The sequence below is a fragment of the Dryobates pubescens genome, chromosome Z, assembly GCF_014839835.1.
Source record: "Dryobates pubescens isolate bDryPub1 chromosome Z, bDryPub1.pri, whole genome shotgun sequence".
Taxonomy (NCBI): domain Eukaryota; kingdom Metazoa; phylum Chordata; class Aves; order Piciformes; family Picidae; genus Dryobates; species Dryobates pubescens.
In genome coordinates, this window is record NC_071657.1 from 112,525,222 (window position 1) to 112,546,194 (window position 20,973).

The window sequence follows — 20,973 nt, forward strand, 5'->3', positions numbered from 1 at the left end:
AGGGGAGGAGAAGATTCAAAGATACTGCTCAAAGGAAACAAAGCTGCTCTTGTCATTCAGACAGCCTCTTAGCTAACAGCATGCATAGACCTAGAGAATCTTGTCTCTCATCTCTCAAGGGACAAATCCAAGCCAGCTTAGCTACAACCGTGAAAGAGGCTTGCCAGAATTACCTGCTATAAAGATTGTAGGTTTACTCTCAAAGTTGAAATGCACCTGCAGAAAAAAAATAACAATAAATTCTCAGAATGACTTATGACATGACCTGGGAAAATCTTCAACCAATATGGAAATACTGCTATTTTTACTTTAAACCATAAAGACCTGTTTTCTTACAATATTATATTCTTCCCTATAAGCATTTTATTTTAATAATTATCACTGCATTTTATTTCCTAAACAAAAATTACTTTTGGAAGTGCTTCTACAGGATCTAGAATATGTTGATAAACAAACTAAAATGCTTTAGTGATTTTGTATGTAATTGGTAGGTATATTAATTGCTGCCATCCAGTAAGCTCATTTGTAGGCTTTGGCTCACCATACTATAATTGAATGCATCATTGTTTGGCTAAAAGATTTCATCCTGTTCATTTGAAGGAATGTGATTTATTTTCCTCTGTTAGCAGCCACTAAAAATGAATGTTTCAAGCAACAAGCTGTGGTTGACATAAAACATATTGCCCTACAAATATCTTTTCTTCAGATTTGTAGTGTGGGAATAACCACATGGAAGACAGTACTGAGCTTCTAGATAACTATATATGTGAGAGTGCCTGCTTTGCATTCCAGACCTGCCTGCAAAGTCCCAGGCAAATACTTTATTGAAATTGTAAATATTCCATCAGAACTAAGTTGTTGAATGTGTTACATGGAGGAACTATTGCCCGGAAGTGTTGATGTGCATGAGGTTCAACAAGTCAAAGTGCAAGGTCCTCCATCTGCATCGAACCATTCCCAGACATGAATACCAGCTGGGTGCACAGTGGGTTAAGAGTAGCTCTGAAGAAAGAGGCTTGGGTATATTGATTGATGAGAAGGTCACCATGAGCCAGCAGTGTGATCATGCAGCCCAGAAGGCAAATTGTATCCTAGGATGCATGAAAGGGAGTGTGGCCAGCAGAGCAAGATAGGTGATTCTGCCCCTTTACTCTGCTCTTGTGAGACCCCACCTTGAATACTGCATCCATTTCTGGTGTCACCATCCTAAGAAAGACACAGAGACATTGGATCAAGTCCAGAGGAGGGCTGCAAAGATGATCCAAGGGCTGGGGGAGCTTGGGTTGGTCAGCCTAGAGAAGACAAGACTCATGGGGGACCTTATAGCTACCTTCCAATATCTGAAGGGATCCTACAGAAAGGCTGGAGAGGGACTTTTCATAAGGGTGTCTAGCAACAGGACAAGAGGGAATGGTTTGATGTAGGAGAAGGGTTGGTTTTGGATAGCTTTGGAACAGCTATATTTTGCCGTTGAGTTAGGAAAGCACACCTTATCAATAACTGAGAGAGAGAAAGAGGGAAATGTAGGGTAAGATTTTCCTTTGCTCAAATTAGAGAAGGTTATGTTTGGTCTGGGACTTAGAAAAGAATGTGAACATCCTGTAACTGAAGTGAGAAATTTGGCAGAATTTGGTTGGATGTGTTAGAATAGTGTTTTGTTATTTTAACCTATTGTATGCCTTAATTACATGCATGCCAGTAGAAAGTAATCAAGCAAGGTGTGACACATTTGCCTTCTGATAAACTATATAACTTTGCTGTGTAAAGTAATAAACATCTTCACCTGCTAACATCTTGTCCTGGAAGCTGTACTCTAGGGTGATCAAATATTCATTTTTAGTGGCTGCTAATAGAGGAAAATAAATCACATTCCTTCAAATGAAGAGGAATGGATCTTAGGGAGAAGTTCTTCAGTATGAGGGTGGTGGGACTCTGGAATAGGCTGCCTAGAGAGGTTGTGGATGCCTCTTCCCTCTGGGTGTTCAAGGCCAGGTTGGATGAGGCCTTGAGCATCCAAGTCTAGTTGAGAGACCTCCCTGCCCATAAAGGGGAGGTTAGAGTAGATGATCTCTAAGTTCCCTTCCAAGATAAGCCATTCTATGATTCTGTGATACTACGTAACTTGCACTGGGGTACCTGTGTACTTGAGGTTGTGCATTTGACAGAAGATAAGCCATGTGACCAGTTTGCAATTCATCTTGCTTACCTGTGGCTCCACTGGTGCCACTACACCGCGAGTTGGCTTGTATAACACTGAATAGAATAAATTGGCTCTTAAAAAAATGCTGCTGTGTTAACAGCTTCTACAATCTGTATAAGCATTATGAATAATGAAATAAGACACTGCCAATGACTACATATTATTGAAGAGCTGTTAAGTGCTGCATTATGATTTCACTTTAATGCTGCTTCTGGATGAGAGAGCTTTCATCATTGTGCATGAGGAGGAGGAGGGAGAGAAGGGAAGCTGCTTAATATGCTTAAGGCTGACCTATATTTTGAATTTAGCTAGTTGTTAGAGAATGTTATTTCCAAGAAGACTGGCCATTTTGGGAAGAGTTATGCTGCCTTTAATTTCTGTGCTCTCAGAGGTCTTGTTGACCTATGCAGCAATACAACGAGATGCCAATAGTAAACAAAAACATAAAATAATCCTCTGACATATTCCTCACTTACCCAGATTTAGTGTGAAATGATGCAAACCAAGGCTGTACATCACTGAAGTTAGAATAGAATAGAATAGAATTAACCAGGTTGGAAGAGACCTTTGAGATCAAGTCCAACCTATCATCCAACACTATCTAATCAACTAAACCATGGCACCAAGCACCCCATCAAGTCTCTTCCTAAACACCAGCAGTGATGGTGACTCCACCACCTACCTGGGCAACCCATTCCAGTGGCCAATCACTCTTGCTATGAAGAACTTCTTCCTAACATCCAGCCTAAACCTCCCCTGGTGCAGTTTGAGACTGTGTCCTCTTGTTCTGGTGCTGGTTGCCTGCTGCCCCCACCTGGCTACAACCTCCCTTGAGGTATTGTAGACAGCAATAAGGTTTCCCCTGAGCTTCCTCTTCTCCAGGCTAAACAACCCCAGCTCCCTCAGCCTCTCCTCACAGGGCTTGTGATCCAACCCCCTCCCCAGCTTTGTTGCCCATCTCTGGACACGTTCCAGCAGCTCAATATCTTTCCTAAACTGAGGGTCCCAGAGCTGGACACAGGACTCAAGGTGTGGTCTAACCAGTGCTGAGTCCAGGGGCAGAATGACCTCCCTGCTCCTGCTGGCCACACTGTTCCTGATACAGGCCAGGATGCCATTGGCCTTCTTGGCCACCTGGGCACAGTGCTGGCTCATGTTCAGCCTACTATCAACCAGTACCTCCAGGTCCCTTTCTGCCTGGCCACTCTCCAGCCACTCTGACCCCAGCCTGTAGCACTGCATTGATAAAGATATTAAACAGGATGGGGCCCAGCACTGATCCCTGGGGGACACCACTAGTGCCTGGCTGCCAGCTGGATGTGGCACCATTTACCACCACTCTCTGGGCTCAGTCCTCCAGCCAGTTCCTAACCCAGCACAGTGTGCTCCTGTCCAAGCCAAGAGCTGACAGCTCATTGACACAGGTTGACACAGGGGAGATGGTAAAGTGAAGAAGAGGGCAGAGATAAGAAAAGGTTGTGGCTCAAATTGAGAAAAGACTGTAAGAAAAAAAAATATACCTTCCAGCCTTGTCCTAAAATAAGAATAAAGTTGGGAAAGAAATGTGCTCCAAGTCCAGCACATGCAGAGGTGCAGGTTATGCATCTGTTAGGGCTTACATGCCAAAAAACACTGTCTCTTTTACTAAACTTAGCATGAGTACTTCAAAATAAGGAAGGTAATATTCTGAAGGAGTAAAGGTGGAAGAATTTGGCTTCAGTGCTTTATAGAAGATAAATAAGTCTACTGTAAAAAATCCAAAGTATCTGGAGGCTGAAATGGAGGAAGATATTGCATTCTTATACAATATTGCTCATGCTCAAACACAGTATGGGCACAGAAGCAGGAAAAGTGATTTATTCCAGCCATGACAGTGAAACAGCTTCTGTAACCAAAGACATAGGGGAATGATATCACCTTAATTGTTCATCAATGACAAAAAAAAAAACAACCAACCAAACAAACAAACAAAAAACACCACCAAAAAAAAAAACAAACCACCAACCTTTTGCTTCCTGCCTATAAAGCTGTTCATCTATGATGTTATAGCAAACGTCTAATAAATCATGCAGTAAATGCAATTTCCTCCTACATTTTTAATATTTCTTCATTCTCTGCACAGCCCTCATGTGGCAGCAAAACAAAAACTCTCTGGAGCTTACCAGCTGGAAGTGTTATAATATTGATTTCACAGAAGGTCACAGACCCAGTTTGTGCTTTTTTCATCTATTCCCTAAGCAAGATACAGGACCAAAGCAGCACATGCTGAGAACCTTTGACCAAACAAGAAATACCAGAAACTGTTAAGGCTGAAGCAAAACAGAAGGGATTTAAAACTTCATACAACACAGGAAGAACTGAAAAAGGCATAGTAAGAAATTGTTGAGAACTTTATAGTTACTTCTCAGCCATCTTCAAAATGAATCCTCTATTCCACTGCATTCCAGACTTTTAGCCTCAAAACTGACCATTTAGATTTCCTTACATCATGGCAGCTGAATTTGACAAAACAATGCTGAGTCTCAGTAAGAAGCAGATCTTTCTTTCAAAAGAAAATGTGGAACATAGCAGTCGTATATATTGGGGGGAATAATTGGAAATTTGTTTGTATCCAGGGCAAAAAAGTAAGGACATTTGTAATCTAACATTTACCAATATATCTCACGCAGCAAAGTGAAAAAGAATTTTGTTATCTAAGATGTCAGGTGTCTGTGCTCAGCAAAGGGATGGGAAAAAAATCATCTGCATCTTTTAAAATAACATCCTTCCTTCCTTTTTCACAGCTCCATTCAACCCTCCCAATGCTGCGGACAATATGGTAAAATTTGATGCCTATGGAGATGGGATAGGACGATACAACGTGTTCAATTTCCAGTACACTGGAGGCAGATACTCGTATGTGAAGGTTGGTCAGTGGGCTGAAACCTTGTCACTTGAGGCTGACTCTATTCATTGGTCCAGGAGCTCCATCCCTGTCTCCCAGTGCAGCGATCCCTGTGCTCCTAATGAGATGAAGAATATGCAACCAGGAGATGTCTGCTGTTGGATCTGTATTCCTTGTGAAACCTATGAGTACCTGGCTGATGAATTCACTTGTGCAGACTGTGGACCCGGAAAATGGCCCACAGCTGACCTGACTGGCTGTTACGACCTACCAGAAGACTACATCAAATGGGAAGATGCTTGGGCAATAGGGCCTGTTACAATTGCATGCCTGGGTTTTATTTGCACTTTTATGGTAATTGCAGTGTTCATCAAGCACAACAATACCCCCTTGGTCAAAGCTTCTGGTCGTGAACTGTGCTACATATTGCTCTTCGGGGTCTTCCTGTCTTACAGCATGACTTTCTTCTTCATAGCCAAGCCTTCTCCAGCTATCTGCACCCTGCGTCGTTTGGGGCTAGGAAGTTCCTTTGCTGTCTGCTACTCTGCCCTTCTGACAAAAACGAACTGCATAGCCAGAATATTTGATGGCGTAAAGAATGGTGCTCAAAGGCCCAAGTTCATCAGTCCCAGTTCTCAGGTCTTCATCTGCCTGAGTCTCATTTTGGTACAGATTGTGGTGGTGTCCGTGTGGCTTATCTTGGAGGCCCCTGGCACCAGGCGGTACACTCTTCCTGAGAAGAGAGAGACTGTCATATTGAAATGCAATGTCAAAGATTCCAGTATGTTAATCTCCTTAACATATGATGTAGTCCTCGTGGTCTTATGCACTGTATACGCCTTCAAAACAAGGAAATGTCCAGAGAACTTCAACGAAGCCAAGTTTATCGGTTTCACAATGTACACAACGTGCATCATTTGGCTGGCCTTTCTCCCCATATTTTATGTGACATCCAGTGACTACAGAGTAAGTCTTTGGATATCTGTTGCCATAAACTGTGTCCATCACTTTAAGGGACTGCCTTGGTACTTGCTAAAAGCTTCTTTCACTGGTTTTGTCCCCCAGATCCCTTGCAAAAAAGCAGTTTCAATGTTAATGTCCAGCTAAGCATGTGACTAAATTTTAGTTCAAGAAAGTGGATGTCATTTCAGCCTGAGCATGGAAGGGATAAGTAGAGCCAGTCTGACTGTGATAGACATATCACATATGGATTAAATGTTTATACTGGTATATCAGTATGTGAAGTATTAACAGAAAAACCTTATACATCATGAGCTAGAATAAGTCATAATGAGTTATTTGATAGAAGTGGGCCTTAAGTTAAAAAACAAACTAACTAGTCTCTTTCCACAAAATAATCTACCATTCAACCATTCCTGAATAACAAAGAACATTAAATCCTAGAGTGGCTTATGTTGGAAGGTATCTTAGACATCATCTACTCCAACTTTCCCACCATGGCCTCTCAACTAGACTCAGTTGCTCAAGGTCTCTTCCAACAAGGCCTTGAACACCCCCAGGGAAGAGGCATCCACAACCTTCCTGGGCAGCCTATTCCAGAGTCTCACCACCCTCATACTGAAGAATTGCTTCCTAGAACCCAGTCTAAACCTACTCTCCCTCAGCTTCAAACCATTTCCCCTTGTCCTGTTGCTAGACACACTTATGAAAAGTCCTTCTTCAGCCTTCCTGTAGGTTCCCTTCAGGTATTGGAAGGAAGCTCTAAGGTCCCCACCCAGTGTCTTCTCTAGTCTGAACAACCCCAGCTCCCTCAGCTTATCCTTGCAGCAGGGGTATTCCAGGCCTTGAATCATCTTTGTGGCCCTCCTCTGGACTCACTCCAACTGTTCTGTGCCTTTCTTATGATGGGGACACCAGAACTGGATGCAATATTTAAGATGGGGTCTCACAATTGCAGAGTAAAGGGGAAGAATTTCCTTTCTTGACCTGCTGACCACACTCCTCTTCAATGCAGCCTAGGATGCGATTCACCTTCTGGTCTGCATGAGCACACTGCTGGCTCATGGTGATAAGGAATGAGTTTCAAAATTTCCTGTGAATCAGGGTTGTTTGGGAAAAAAACAAACAACAAACAACAAATATTATGCTTGAATACAGACATTTTGTTGTTTCTCCACTTTGTAGGGGATAAAACACAGACCACTGAGCAGAAAATTTTGGCCAGCCTTCACCAACAAACATTAAAAAAATGTTAATTTTTTTAAATTGTCACATAGTGTTGCAAAGCTTTTGACAGAAGGAAATTGACTCAGGAAAAGATTCAGGTCTGCTCTACTGGAAATCTCACCGTTATTATGATGTGAGAAGTGACTGCTGGAGCTGGCCTTTACAGCAGTTTGCAGTGAATTAATTCAACTTTCTGCCCAGAAAAAGGTAGATTATAGAACCATGGAATCATAGAATGATAGGGGTTGGAAGCAACCCCTAGAAATCATCAAGTCAAATCCCCCTGATAAGGCAGGTTTACTTAGAGGAGTTTGCAAAGGAACATATGCACTACCTCTCTGGGCAGCCTGTTCCAGTGCTCCAGCATCCTCAAAGAAAAGAATTTTTTCCATATGCTTAGGTGGAACTTCCTGTGTTCTCATTTGTGACCATGGCCCCTTGTTCTATCAAAGGGCACCACTCAAAAGAGGCTGCCCCCATCCTCATGACTGCCACCCTTCAGATATTTACAAGCATTGACAAGATCCCCCCTCTGTCTTCTTCAGGCTAGAGCCCCAGGTCTCTCAGACTCTGCTCCTGAGAGAAATGCTCCTTTCCCCTAATCATCTTTGCAGCCCTCTGTTACACTCTCTCCACAAGTACCTTGTCTCTCTTCAACTGGGGAGCCCAGAACTGGACACAATATTCCAGATGCAGTCTCACTGGGTCAGAGATCAGGTGGAGGGGAATATCCTTTGACCACCCTTAGTTTAGGGTGGTATTATTACCAGTAGTATACCCATGAAATATCATGTAAATCTATGGAGCTAATAATGCTTTTGTCATGACTGCCCTGGAACTATTTTTCTGAGTTTAGGAAAGGTGCTAAAAACCTCAAGAAAACAAGGACAGATAACAAACAACGTAGCAAGGCATGCAGAGTGACAGTAAAAGAGATAAATATATTTAGTCTAGACAAGAGTAAACCCAGGGAGACATGATCACAGACTATAAATAATTCCAAGGCAACAAAAAGAGAGAAGGGGATTATTGAGTCTCAGGCAAAATTAGAATGGCGAGTAATGGATTGAAGCTAATGAAGGAAAAGTTTAAGGAAGGACTGCACTAGGGAACAGCTCCTGACACCCAAAGTAATCATGAAGACAGACACAAGGAGGATAGTATCAGTGCAGACAATCACATGAGTGGGCAGTGCAGACACTAATGGCTAAGGAGAGCATGACTTGATTGTTCAAGCAGCATTTTTTTAGCCTTGTCTCCTGAGTGGGATTTTCAAAACCAGCTATAGGCACTTAATATAAATGCAGGGTTCCAAATAAGCCAACTAGAGTGCCAGCAAATAGACAGAAAATGTATTTAACACTTTTTTTTGCTACTTCTATGACATGTCAGGAGGTTTTTTTAAATCCCTTTGTAGATGTCAACACTTCTGAGATTCCATTGAAAAGCTCATATTTCATTTCCATACAACGTTACATGTAGACTCTGAATTAATCTATACCATCCCAATGTAGACCAATACTAGTGGCATCACCAATAACCACCCCTAGAAACACAATCATTAGAAATGAAAAAAAATGCATGTTGACTAGCTTGAGATGTTGTTAGCACAAACACCACTTAGGAGTCATGCTTCTCAAAGAAAAGGGAGAGCTCATATCCAGAGATTTGGTATTTATTTCATTGTATCAGTTAAAGAATACATTAAAAAAAAAAAAAAAAGGAAAAAGGGTAGTTCAGGAGAGTATCCATCCCTACCAATGCTGAAGCAGAAATGGCACCCCTGTATGATAGGTGCCAGACAACATATTAGATGTGCCAGAATGGCATATTACTGTAGAATCATAGGAGCCCTAGGCATCCTGCAACCCCAAAGCTGCAAAGCAGCAGCCTCCCTCAGGAGCTCAGTCTAGGTCAATCCTGGAATGAGAGAAATAGTAGACACTGACATTGTGTCCTGTGGCACCCACCTTGCTCTTCACACAAACAACCTTCAGCAAATTTTCTGTTCATCCCTCTTGTGTGCACATTTTTTGCATGCTGATGAACCTGTTATCTACCCAGCATTTTCAGAGGGCTTTTCTCAGCACTTGCAACAAGAATAACAAGCTTCATCTTACCAAGAATCAACTCAGACAAATGATTCAAGCTGGTCAAGAACTGCTGACAGAGATCCTTAGGAGCTGATGGATGTTATTAGAAGTCACAGTATCCTGCAGCAGTCCTCTCTCAGCCATAAGCCACCCTGGCATTCCTTGAAATATTCCCAAGACTTCTCCAATAATCCCAGAGATTGTTGCCAGAAGGTCTAGAAGATCCCAAAGCAGAGGCCAGAAGCTGCTTTGGTGGTTCTCTTTTTTCATTATTGTCAAAAAAGATAGATTTCTCTGATGCCACTAATTTTCATGCACAGATCCACACTGATATCAAAATCAAAAATAAAATGAAACCTGATATGCTTAAAAAGCAAACGTAAAATACATTCAAAGCAGCCTTAATATCTAGCATATTTAAAGGCAATTTCAATCTGAGTGCTGAGAAAAAAAATATTGATAAATACAGAAATAACACAGGAGGGGGAAAGCCTAGATGTTAAACTGGTTATAATGAAATCAAATGTCAAAAGTTTCCCCCTGCATTTTCTTTGGGGGTAATTCTGTCTAAAGGAGCTTACTGTGGTCATTCCTGCCTGGTCTAGCATGCTTGCTTCCATTCTGCCAGCACACTGGTGTCCATGAGGCTGGGTTACACAGCAAACCACTGAAGTGACCTGGGTTAAAAGGAACTCGGAGGCATGGAGCTATTTTTAACCCAAATCATTTCATTGATTGAATGTATAATTATGTCAGCACAACTGAGCTGCTCAGGGAGGCACACACTGTAGCAGAGCAGGATAGGGAGGAGGGCATTGTTAGTGAAGAGAACTCACCTTGAAACTGCTACCTTCGTTAATTCTTGTTTTATAAGAAAACTCCCAGTCCTGTTGTATCTGAGCAGTGCTGAATTCCATACCTACCGTGAACTGATCGCAGAGCCCAGTGGATGAAATGCAGAGCAGTGAAGGAAAAAGTGCAGCTGGAAACAACTAAGGTGTCCCTTTCTCATGCTGTCTCCATGGGGTCATCTGTGTTCACTCACCCTGTGAAAGCTAAGAATCTTTCCATGATGCTTGTCACATCTACCTTGGGTAGAGTGATTATGATATGATCACATTAATTATACTCACTGCTGACAAAGCAGTTGGTGCTCAGTATATATAGAAAGCAACAACATCCATTCCCAACTCTATTTTTCAATTTGCACCAATTATTTCTGACAAAGAGATATGAGAAGCATTCCCATGGAAGAAGGCTAACCTCCAAGGACTACAAGAGTTTAACTAAGAAAAAATGAGCCATGGTTGTATAATAATTCAAATTAAGCAGTAGAGTGTAAAGCAATTTAATTCAACATCTTAATTAAGGAGTCTACTTGGAAGAAAGGAATATAAACTGAAAATGAGGCAGTAAACTAGTACCCAGTGATACCAATGAACAGAAAGAAAGTGACAGCAAAGTTGCACTAACAAAAACCCTGAGGCAACTACTCTAAAATCCAACCACCTTACAAATGATTCATTTCTGAGCCAAAAAACTTGTGTCTCAAACTCAGGGCACCTTTCAGGTCAAGTCTTACAAGTGTCACCAGCTCTTATCTTTACTCAAAATCACACTTAAATTCATGCAAAGGATTGTTCAAGTTCTCTTATTAGGATTGAGGCTGGGGATTAAACTGGTTTTCAAATGGAAGTTTGCATGAGGCATCTAATGTAAACTCACATAAAGTACAAGCTGGTTTCCACTGCAGACAGCTTTGCTCATATATTACATGTGAGGCATTATAAAGGATTTTCTGATCAATTTAGAAATCAATTGCATGAGATATGAGGAAAAGAGACCAGAACTATACTTTGTGCTAAACTAAGAGCACAGTCAATCTGCCCTGATAGGCAGACACAGGTCACCACCAGCACCAGGCACCTCACTGATATGATCCTAGGGTTGTTGAAGATAAGGATGAGATGGATGTTCAAGCCAGCATGTACCTGCGCAAATCCCTAGAGTTGTAACTCGTGATGTTGTGTGATAATGCTTCTAATATTCTGCATTTCAGAGCTTCCCATTCTGAAACACTGCACTTTGCACCTGTTCTCTCCTAGGTGCAAACCACCACCATGTGCATCTCTGTGAGTCTGAGTGGCTTCGTTGTGCTGGGCTGCTTGTTCGCACCCAAGGTGCACATCATCCTCTTCCAGCCCCAGAAGAACGTGGTCACTCACAGACTCCATCTCAACAGGTTCAGCGTCAGTGGGACCGGGACCAATTACTCCCAGTGTAAGTAACAAAACAGCGGTGAGTTTGGGTAAAGCAAAAATGTCGGTTTTGCCAGCCACAAAAAGACTTGGATAGGCTGGACAGTGCATCTTACAGAAGCAGCACTTCATTTGTGTCTGGAGAGAAAAACCCATCCTCTTCCCATGGGAAACAGCTCAGGGCCCACTCTGAAGTTCACTGAAGTCAGCAGAAAGCTTTCAGCAAGCTCCAACTCCAGCCTGCTGCACAAATCAAGTAGAGCCTGTCACTCACTGTCACTCTTACAGCAGTGACAGAAACATTGCCCTGGAGTATTCCTGTCAAAATGACACACTGAGAGGACCTGGGCCACAGTGCAGCACACCCTCGATGGCTCTTACCATCTCCATTATAAGGAAAGGATCCAAGTCTGCAGCAAATGCATGCAAGGGATGCCAAAACCTTTATCTGTATGCAAAGCCTGGACAATACCCTTTTTTAAGTGCCACAGCCAGGAGAAGCAGTAAGTGCTCTGTTGCAAGGACAGCTCATCTCCTCTTTCTCCCTCCTTTCCCTCACCTTCAGTCTCTTTATCCCAACCAGATTCATGTCTGTGATCTTGTTTCAAGGCCGTTACTTCTCTTCTGGATAAATTGCTCAGAGCTTTATGGGGATTTAAAATAATAATAATAAATACACTTGGAAGGAGCTTGAGACCCTGCTCTCTGTGTGTCACATTGTCAGGGATTAGGAGGAAAAGTGATACCAGCCATTTCTGGCTCTCCCACCACAAACTACTCTATGCAGTGTCTCTTAAGAAAAGGGCAGCCATGTGGCTGTACTCATCTCCAATCTCCTCAGAGTCAGGTCTGCATGCAGCCCTGACAACAAAACATATTTCCTCGTTGTTATGGAAAACTTAAACTAAGAGAGATGAGATGAGATGGTCCTAAACACCCAAAGTGCTGAGATCTCCCTAAAGAGCTCAATTTGCAAAATCAGTGCATTCCCAGTAATCTCCAGAAGCTGGGTCTCTTGATAAAATGGTAAGTCCCATAAGATTGTTTTCATTCCTTGTGAATTCTGTATAAACTGTCTTTCCAAGTTTTTTTAATTCTTTTATGATACAGAATAAGCTTAGTCAGAAACCATTCTGATTCATGGAAACTTTTGTACAGGATTGCATTTCAGATTTTGATCTGTTTATAATAATGGCTGAATGATACCTGTGTGTGCACAAGCATTCATGCAACAGAAAGGCCTGGTTAAAAACCTACTTCTTCAGGTTTGTGAGTAGCTTTAAGACATTCAGTAAGGTATAAAAATGCAAACTTACCATCTCTTGCTACTTTGTTGTTTAGAGAGGTGGCTGCAGTCATTTACTTTTACTGCTTACAGCCAGCTGAATAAGAGCTGCATGTCTTTTCCAGTCCTTTTGGGCAATGTCAAAACATGGACCTAGGAGTAGGACTAAAATGTCCACAACATAGAATGGGGCAAACCCTGCAGTTTCCGTTTAGGACAATTATTTAGAAAAATAACACTTAGAATTCACTATCACAACACCAACATTTTTAGAAAAGAAACTTTTCCTTTACTGCATTTCAGTTACTTGTGCATGATTTTAAATACATTTTCTACACACACACACACACAGAGCTCCTCCACTCCCCCCTTTAACTGTTTAGTAATTTATAAACTTCCAAAAAGACTGTCATCCAAATTGATTTGAATTCATGTCTAAAATATTCTTCTCATCAGTCCTGGGTTTGTTAGCTTGGTTTTATTTTCCTCTTGATAGCATTTTCATCAGAAACTGCTTAATGTGAAACTGATCAAAATTAGCTCCAGGACATTCTAGTAACAACAATATCCAAAACTCAAGACCTTGTTCATTATCAGAGCTTTAGAGGACCAGAGTATTCAAGCTGCTCAAATAGGCAGTGTGTTTCCCGTCTCATGAATTCCCAGCTGCACTGCATCTCAGGGCTGCCACCACCTCTTCACTCCATCAGTCATTAATGACATGAGCATAGTGGGTCATGAAGAGCAAGTGACCCTCAGATTTTAACACAGTTCCTTGAACCATGAAAACTCAACAAACACTATGAGAAAAGGTAAGTGACACACATGATGCTCTCGAGTAATGTCAAGTTTCATGTCTAAATGTGTATCACAGTTATGTCCCTAAATTGAGCACAAAGGTAGGCCCTAAGTCAGTGGCCAACTTCATAAGCTGCAGCATGGTGGTGGTCATGAAAGCTGGACTGAGCACCTCATGTAGCCATCTAAATACAGCTCCTTTTCTCTGCTACATGCTCTGCAGAAAGCAAGCAGAGATGAATACTCGACTGCTAAGCAAGGAAACTTGTTTTAAAGGCACCGAGCTCTGATCATTTTGACAGCTGAAGTCTGGAATACAGAAGAATATAGATTTAAGCCGAAGAGAGGCAGGATACAGGCCTACCTAGATAGATGGCAAATTTTAAAACTTGTATATGCATTTTTGTGTTTTGGTTTTTTTTTTTTAATCTAAAATTTCATGTTTGGCATAGTGCTGTATAACTTCTGCTTCCCTTGCAGTGTTTCCCCCATCAGGAAGTTCCCCAGTTTTCCTGGGCTTGCTAGAGATGTTCCCATAAAGCAGGAGGTCAGCACTCATAAAACCTACCAAAGAGCGCAGGATTTCTTTGAGTACCTACATGATTCAGGCTGAGCCTTTACACCCAGAGGGTGTTGTTCATCCAAGTTATGTCTACATGGAGAGTTGCACACTGGCTCAAGCTCCTCCAGGTGTTCTCTACAGGGGCATATAAATAATTGAAGTCACCTTTCATAGCCAGGCTGGTAAATTTTCTCTCTCAGAATTTATTTTTCCAGACCTTGTTACAAACTACCCCGATATATGGCTTTTATCATGATTAATTCACAGTTGCCCAGCTGTGAGCATGAGCAGAGGCAGAGAGAAAGCAAGTTTGAACCTGCTTGTTCTTCACTGTGTGGGCATACTGCAAAGTTCCCTCAGCAATGCTGGGCTCTTGCATTTCACCTCTGTTCTTTTGCCTTGTGTTATCAAAGCATAATGAGGAAGTGCCAAGAAAGAGGGGATCAAAATCATGAATTGAAGCCAAATCAAGATTTCTGGTCATATCACACGTGTTTTCTTGGCCTCAACACAAGGTAAAATGGAAGTGAAGTGTCTCTAGCAGACCCAGCAGTATTTCAGGAAACCCCTTGGCTATTGCTGTAAGACACAACGTGAAACTCAAAACCCTGCAAGGCCAGCAATTGACATTGCTGAGGTCTGTAAGGAAAAGTAAAATCATCTGTTCAGTTTCAGAGAGATCTGGGCACTCACTGTGAACACTACTACATCTAGCAGAGTTAATAACTGTCTCCCAGCACTACAAGAGAGGTATATGCTCTGGAGGAAGCCTGAGAACTCAAAAGGCAAGCCCACTCATTTCTCACCTGTCACCATATTTTTCTGTCCGGCTTTGACCACCTGCTGACTCAGTTACTCATCTGAGCTATACATGCTCTTCAGTGTGTTGGATTTAAAAGAAAAAAACAAAACCCTGAAGCTAAAAAAGTTCTTGATGGGTGACTGATGTTCACAGACACAAAATGCTTTTGCCTGTAGTCATACTGCAGTAGAACACAAATTTGAATCAGGTCTCCTAAGCAGAATTGATTTTTCTATTTGCCAGCAACAAGTAGAAATAAAAATAATAACAATAATAACATTTTCAGGTCAATGTGGTGCCATAGTATATCTAGTTAAAAGCTGAATATAAACCTGATGGTTCAGTTTCACAAAATCATAAACATGATGCCCTGTGTCCTTTAACCAACAAATGGATGTTTTCATATCTTTTACCCACAACAAATAAAAAAACCCAAACTCCATCAAGCTGGATTCAGAGCAGAGTCTCATTCTTGGCTCTCCTGTTTATCAGCGATGCGTTCTGCCTTCTGTAGCAGGTTAGTCCAGTAGATGCCTCTGAATTTCTCTTGTTAAAGCAGTTGTGTTTTCCATTTATATTTATTCAGTGAATGAAATAATTAGAAATAGTAGCTGATCTGAAGAAAGAATGATTTATTGTATAACTGATGCTGATAGCCTTTGAAAAACCAGTCTACAACTAACAGTGTAGCCAGCACCAGTTTTGGAAGATTGAGCATGCCCTTGTCAGCTGCATAAATTGCTTTTTACTTTGGATGATTGAGTTTACTAAGTCATTGCTTGCCATGTGCTTTCTTTGATGAAGGCATCACATTTCTCTGGGTCACTGTTATCATTAACCTAGTGTATCTTTCAAAAAACAGCTTTATGGTGCTGTGAGCAGAGATGTCACAGGACTATCTGAAAACAGATTCCTTGTGCCCGATGTATAATTTTAACAAAGATGGACAAACCATCTTGCTTTTAAATTCAAATCCACAAGGCTTTAGCGGAATGATAATGTATCCTGCAGTTGAAACTCAAATAGAAACAGATTCCTATACTCAGATTCAATCATTTAGAAACAGATTCCTGTATTCAGAGTCAATTGTCATGTCACCAAAGCAATGAAAACCTATTGTATAAAATATTAGACAATGCAAACAAGCATATCAGAATGTGGTCCTCACCTCTGGATGCATATTCAGTTCTGATCCAGAGCTCCTAGAATTAAGTGGTTTATGGCCAGAAAATGTTCTCAGATAAGTTTACAAATAATCATGTTTTCAAATTCAGTTATTATAAAAATTCATCAGTCTATCCAGCATGTACTTAGAAACATTTTGGGGGTTTTTTAAGTAGATCAAAATACAGCCCTAACATGCAGAAGTAGATTATCTTCTGGATTTAAAAATGCAGATATTTTATTTCAGGAATGTGCATTCCAACTATGTGAAAGTTCAAAGGATCAAACTGTATCAGGTCTTGCAACACACACAAAAAAATAAATCCAAAGGTGCACTTTTTCTTCTGCTGGGATATCTACCTATATTAACCCACACTATCATGCAAAGTGCTACAAACTGAGACCCAGTGGCACAGAATCACCAGAAAAAATATGATATATATTTTATTCAGACACTTCTCAGAGAAGCTTAGTCACCTTAAGTGCTATCAATGGCCAGGAAAGAGCAATCAGGTTCCTCCAGAGGGTACTTCAGCCTCAGATCTGAATCGCTTTCCAGAGGTACAAGCAGTACTTCCACCAGTTTCACTGCTGACAGTCACCTTACAGTGTCTTTTCATTTGGCATCTGGATTAAACTGGGTGAGATGGTCCAGACCAATACAAATTCCAGTTGTGAGTGTTGTAAGTTTTTTATCACTCTAAAATCACTGATTTCCCCCTCTCTTTCTCTTTCAGCATCTGCCAGTATGTATGTACCGACAGTCTGCAATGGAAGAGAAGTTCTGGACTCCACCACTTCATCTCTGTGATTGTGACTTGCAGTTTGGTTCTTGAGTTTTTAGACTGTTAGGTGAAATTTTGCACATGTTGTGCACTCCAGAAAACATCAGAAAATGAAATCAAAAGAAAACTAGTACCTTTTTTAGAGACAGTGTAATAAATTATTTTTCAGGATTGTACAGTATATAGTGATGTTCTGGAACTTTTTAGACTGATTTTAGCCCTTCTGTTGTTAATGGTTGTAAGGGACATGTAAATAACCATGGTTCACAATGTGCATAGTCCTGCAGTAAGGGAGTGATTTGTTGCAAGCACAGTTGCAATGTTAGGTGACTTCTTTCCTACGAAATTTTTTTGTAGCTCCTTGTTGTAATTAACTTAGACTTCATTTCTATGTTGTATATTACAGTTACCTTACGTGTAACAGATTGGTTTTCTCAGCACAAAGCAGCAGTATTGATGTAAAGGCACCAATAATAAAAAGATAAAAGTTTTTCAGCATGGTTTCAGTTTTGTTTCTTCCGCCCTCAAGATCATTACGTTTCTCTAGATACCAGGATGGGACATGGCATCCTGGCTTGTATAAAAAGGACCGTGGCCAGCAGGAACAGAGAAGTGATCATCCCCCAGGCCACAACTCAAGTATTGTGTACAGTTCTGGGCCCCTCACTATAGAAAAGACATTGAAGTGAGAAAAGACATTGAGGTGCTGGAGCTTGTCCAGAGAAAAGCAATATGGCCTGTGAAGGGGCTGGAGCACATGACCTGTGAGGACTGTCTGAGGGAGCTGGGGTAGTTCAGTCTGGAGAATAGGAGGCTGAAAGGAGTCCTTTTTGTTATCAAAATGTAGGGGTACTTTTCAAAAGTGAACAAAAGCCCAATTGCATCTCAACAAGGTACGAAAATCTTTTGATCATTTGTTGGCATGACTTAATGCTATCATGCTCACAAGTTATTGGTGACCACAGAGATTTTAGATTAGGGTGGTTAAGAGACAGAAGAAAATCTGTCAGAAAATTTGCAAAGATTGTTTCATACCTCCAATCAAAACAAAGCTGGTTCAGCTTGTCTGTGTGAAGAGTGCTACGAAAGGTAATTGGAGAAACACAGAAATAGAAACCAAAAAAGTCAAAAAGAGAAATCCAGGAGGCATTTACACACATCACTGAGGTGACCTTTACATTCAAACAAAAAAATGTAACATACATACCACCTACTTAGACAGTTGCAAAATAAGTTTAAAGGCTTTTATAAGTGCACTCTTAAAGCTGCCCTACCCTTTGAAATCCTCTTCTTCTGGGCCCAAAAAGTCATTAAGGAAACAAATACACCTTTGATTAATGTGTCTGGGCATATTTACCTAAGGGCTTGTTCTTGTTGATCTCATTTCAGCTGAGGTCAATAGCTAAATTCTCACTGACTTCAAAGGCACCATTAAAGCCTGAAAGACAGACACCACAGATACATGCTGTTGGATGCACATGTTCTCTGGACCCCAGTTCTTTTACAGGTTTTTTACAGAAGGTTTTACACATTTCTGGAAAGGTTGAAGTCCTCAGTGCTGAACTTGCAAAGGAAGTAGTTGTTAATGTGAATGCAAAAGTTAAAGATGCATGTTCTGAAAATTCCTCCTCACAAATTGATACCTAAATTTGTTGGACATTCACATGTCCACCAGCAAAGATGCCTTGATATCTACACCTCTGCAACAGGTTTCACAGGCAGCTGTTTAAGTCTCTACATCATGTCTAGCACAAAAAATCCTCTGACTTTCCATGAAACAGCTTCTTTCTTAATCAAGACCTCTTCAAAGCATCTCAACTTGGGCAGCTATATTATATTTGACCTTTGTGTGCTCTTTTATGGAGTGAGAGGCAGTTTACAGTATGGCTAAAGGTCAGAATATTTAATGATGATGCTGATGTCCCTGCTTCTACATTATCTTTATGGAGCTCTTAAAAACGCCTAAGTCAATGAGGATTTCTTAAGAATTTTAATAGAAAGCAACAATCAAGGTCAAAACCACCTCACCTAACATTCATTGTCTGCAGTAGGAGATTTTCAACTTCTCCCTTTGTGCTCAATCAAGTAGACACAATTCCCCCAGCCTATCTCAGACTGTTAGTTTAGGCTGAGATGAATATCTCAAAAAAAAAAAGAAAAAAAAAAATGGCTAACACAGCTTGCTCAGATCCCAGTTTGCACTGACAACAAAAGGACTGTGTCAGACGAATTCCATCCCTAGACTCTAAACTGGCATTACTGAAGCTAATTTATAGCAGGTGAGGATCTTGCTGTTCCAGGGTTTTCATTCAGTTTGATAGCACTATTCAGAAATGACCCAATGTCTGCATTTGAACATATGCTGTGAATACTTAGGTGCTTTGAAAGCCACTTGCATATCCATTTTCCATAGAAAATGATTTATTTTTTTTTTAAAGGCATGTGGAGCTCTGCAGTTGCAGCCTCACTCAATGCTCCTGACATTTTTGTACTTGGCTTTGTCTTGAAAGATTTTCACTACTCTCTGTTGGATGCCCAAAGATGCAGATTATCTGGTATTGCCCGGTGATTTAAGTAACCGAGTTTCAAAACACAACAAAACAATAAGGAAAATGTCAAAGTCTGGCAGAGGCTTTGCACACCACACTGTCATGAAAATCTCTTTCTTTCTTTCTTTTTAACTGTTGTCTCACTTTGTCATTTTAGTTTCTCTATTTCAAACAGTTCACAGGTATTGTTCCCATTTGTGTAAAACTTGGCTTTAGAGTACAAGCCTTTCCTTTATATATGTAAAGATTTGAGTAATTCTCCTCAAAACACAGTTGGTCTAGTCATGGTTCTTTGCATGAGGGGTGGGATCTCCATGTACCTAGGCCATGAGTGTGAAGAGTCATTACACAGCTCTAAGCCCCACATGCAGCCAACCAGGCGAAATTCTTGGGACAAGAGCAAAGCTTAGCCCAGCATTGACAGTGCCTTACGGAGGCTGCAGAACATATTAGGGTTTCATTCATGAGCCATAACTTCAGAGTACTTGAGCTCTATGTTATGAAAGCAAGAGCGCAGAAAGGTTTGTGAAAAAAATAAGACTCAACAAAATCGTTGCAGGTCAAAGTGAAGTAAACAGGGGTTGAAGGTTTGGGGGTTTCTTTGTCTTTGTTCTTAGCTGTTTGCTTGTTTGGGTTTTTTTGTTGTCAGTTTTGGTTTTGGTTTTGGTTTGGTTTGGGTTGGGTTTTTTGTAGGTGAGGTGTTTCTTTTTTAAGCCTTGAATGAAGTTTGAAAGCAAAACCAAAATCCCCTATGGTAAAGCAGTGGTGGTTCTGGGGTTTTTCCCGCAATTGATTAAGCACAATTATTTTTAGTCACAGCCAAAGAAATTCCAAAAGGAATTGTCATTTCAAATTGAAAACTTCAGCACCTGTTTCAAAATTATCAAAACCTGTTTAAAAATATCATGTTCTACCTGAACAAAACAAATCCCCAAAAAAAATCAGTGCAAAATGTCCGAAATATCTCAGCTCTGGTTGAAGAGGTTTCCACTGCAATCCATCACCAATTAGTTCACCAAGATCAAGGTAGACCAGAAAAAGCTCTCAGCTCAATGTCAAACACAGTCTAATTTTCATGATGTCATTGATTACTCATTAATGCTTGCAGTCTGCAATATGAAGGGCAGAAAATGTTTATCCAGTGCTACATCTAAGCTTCTCAGCATCATAGGCAAAGCTGAGTTTTGCCACAGAAAGGAGTGGCCAAGGCCAGACTGGGCTGTTCTTGCAACATGAAGGGAATGGGTAGGAGGTAAAGGCTGGGAGAAATCTGGGGTGCCAGTCTTCTCACTTCTGCCTCTAAGGAAATGGCAGGGTCAAGAAGGAGCTTCCCTCTCCCCAGAAGTGCCATTTCCCTATGCACATCAACAAAGTCAACAAGGCAAGCCAGCTAACAACTTCACCAC

General features: G+C 41.0%; 1 protein-coding gene across 4 annotated transcripts in view; it reads left to right on the plus strand.

The window, feature by feature from the left end:
• GRM3 (glutamate metabotropic receptor 3) overlaps positions 1 to 17,518 on the plus strand; it is a 114,273-nt gene extending 96,755 nt beyond the window's left edge. For all 4 annotated transcript variants that reach the window (XM_054177888.1, XM_054177889.1, XM_054177887.1 and 1 more), the window contains 3 exons: positions 4,984 to 6,050; positions 11,470 to 11,644; positions 16,971 to 17,518. In XM_054177888.1, coding sequence (XP_054033863.1) covers positions 4,984 to 6,050; positions 11,470 to 11,644; positions 16,971 to 17,044 — 1,316 coding nt within the window. In that variant the 3' untranslated portion in view covers positions 17,045 to 17,518. The remainder of the gene's footprint in view (positions 1 to 4,983; positions 6,051 to 11,469; positions 11,645 to 16,970) is intronic.
• Positions 17,519 to 20,973: the final 3,455 nt, after the last annotated feature.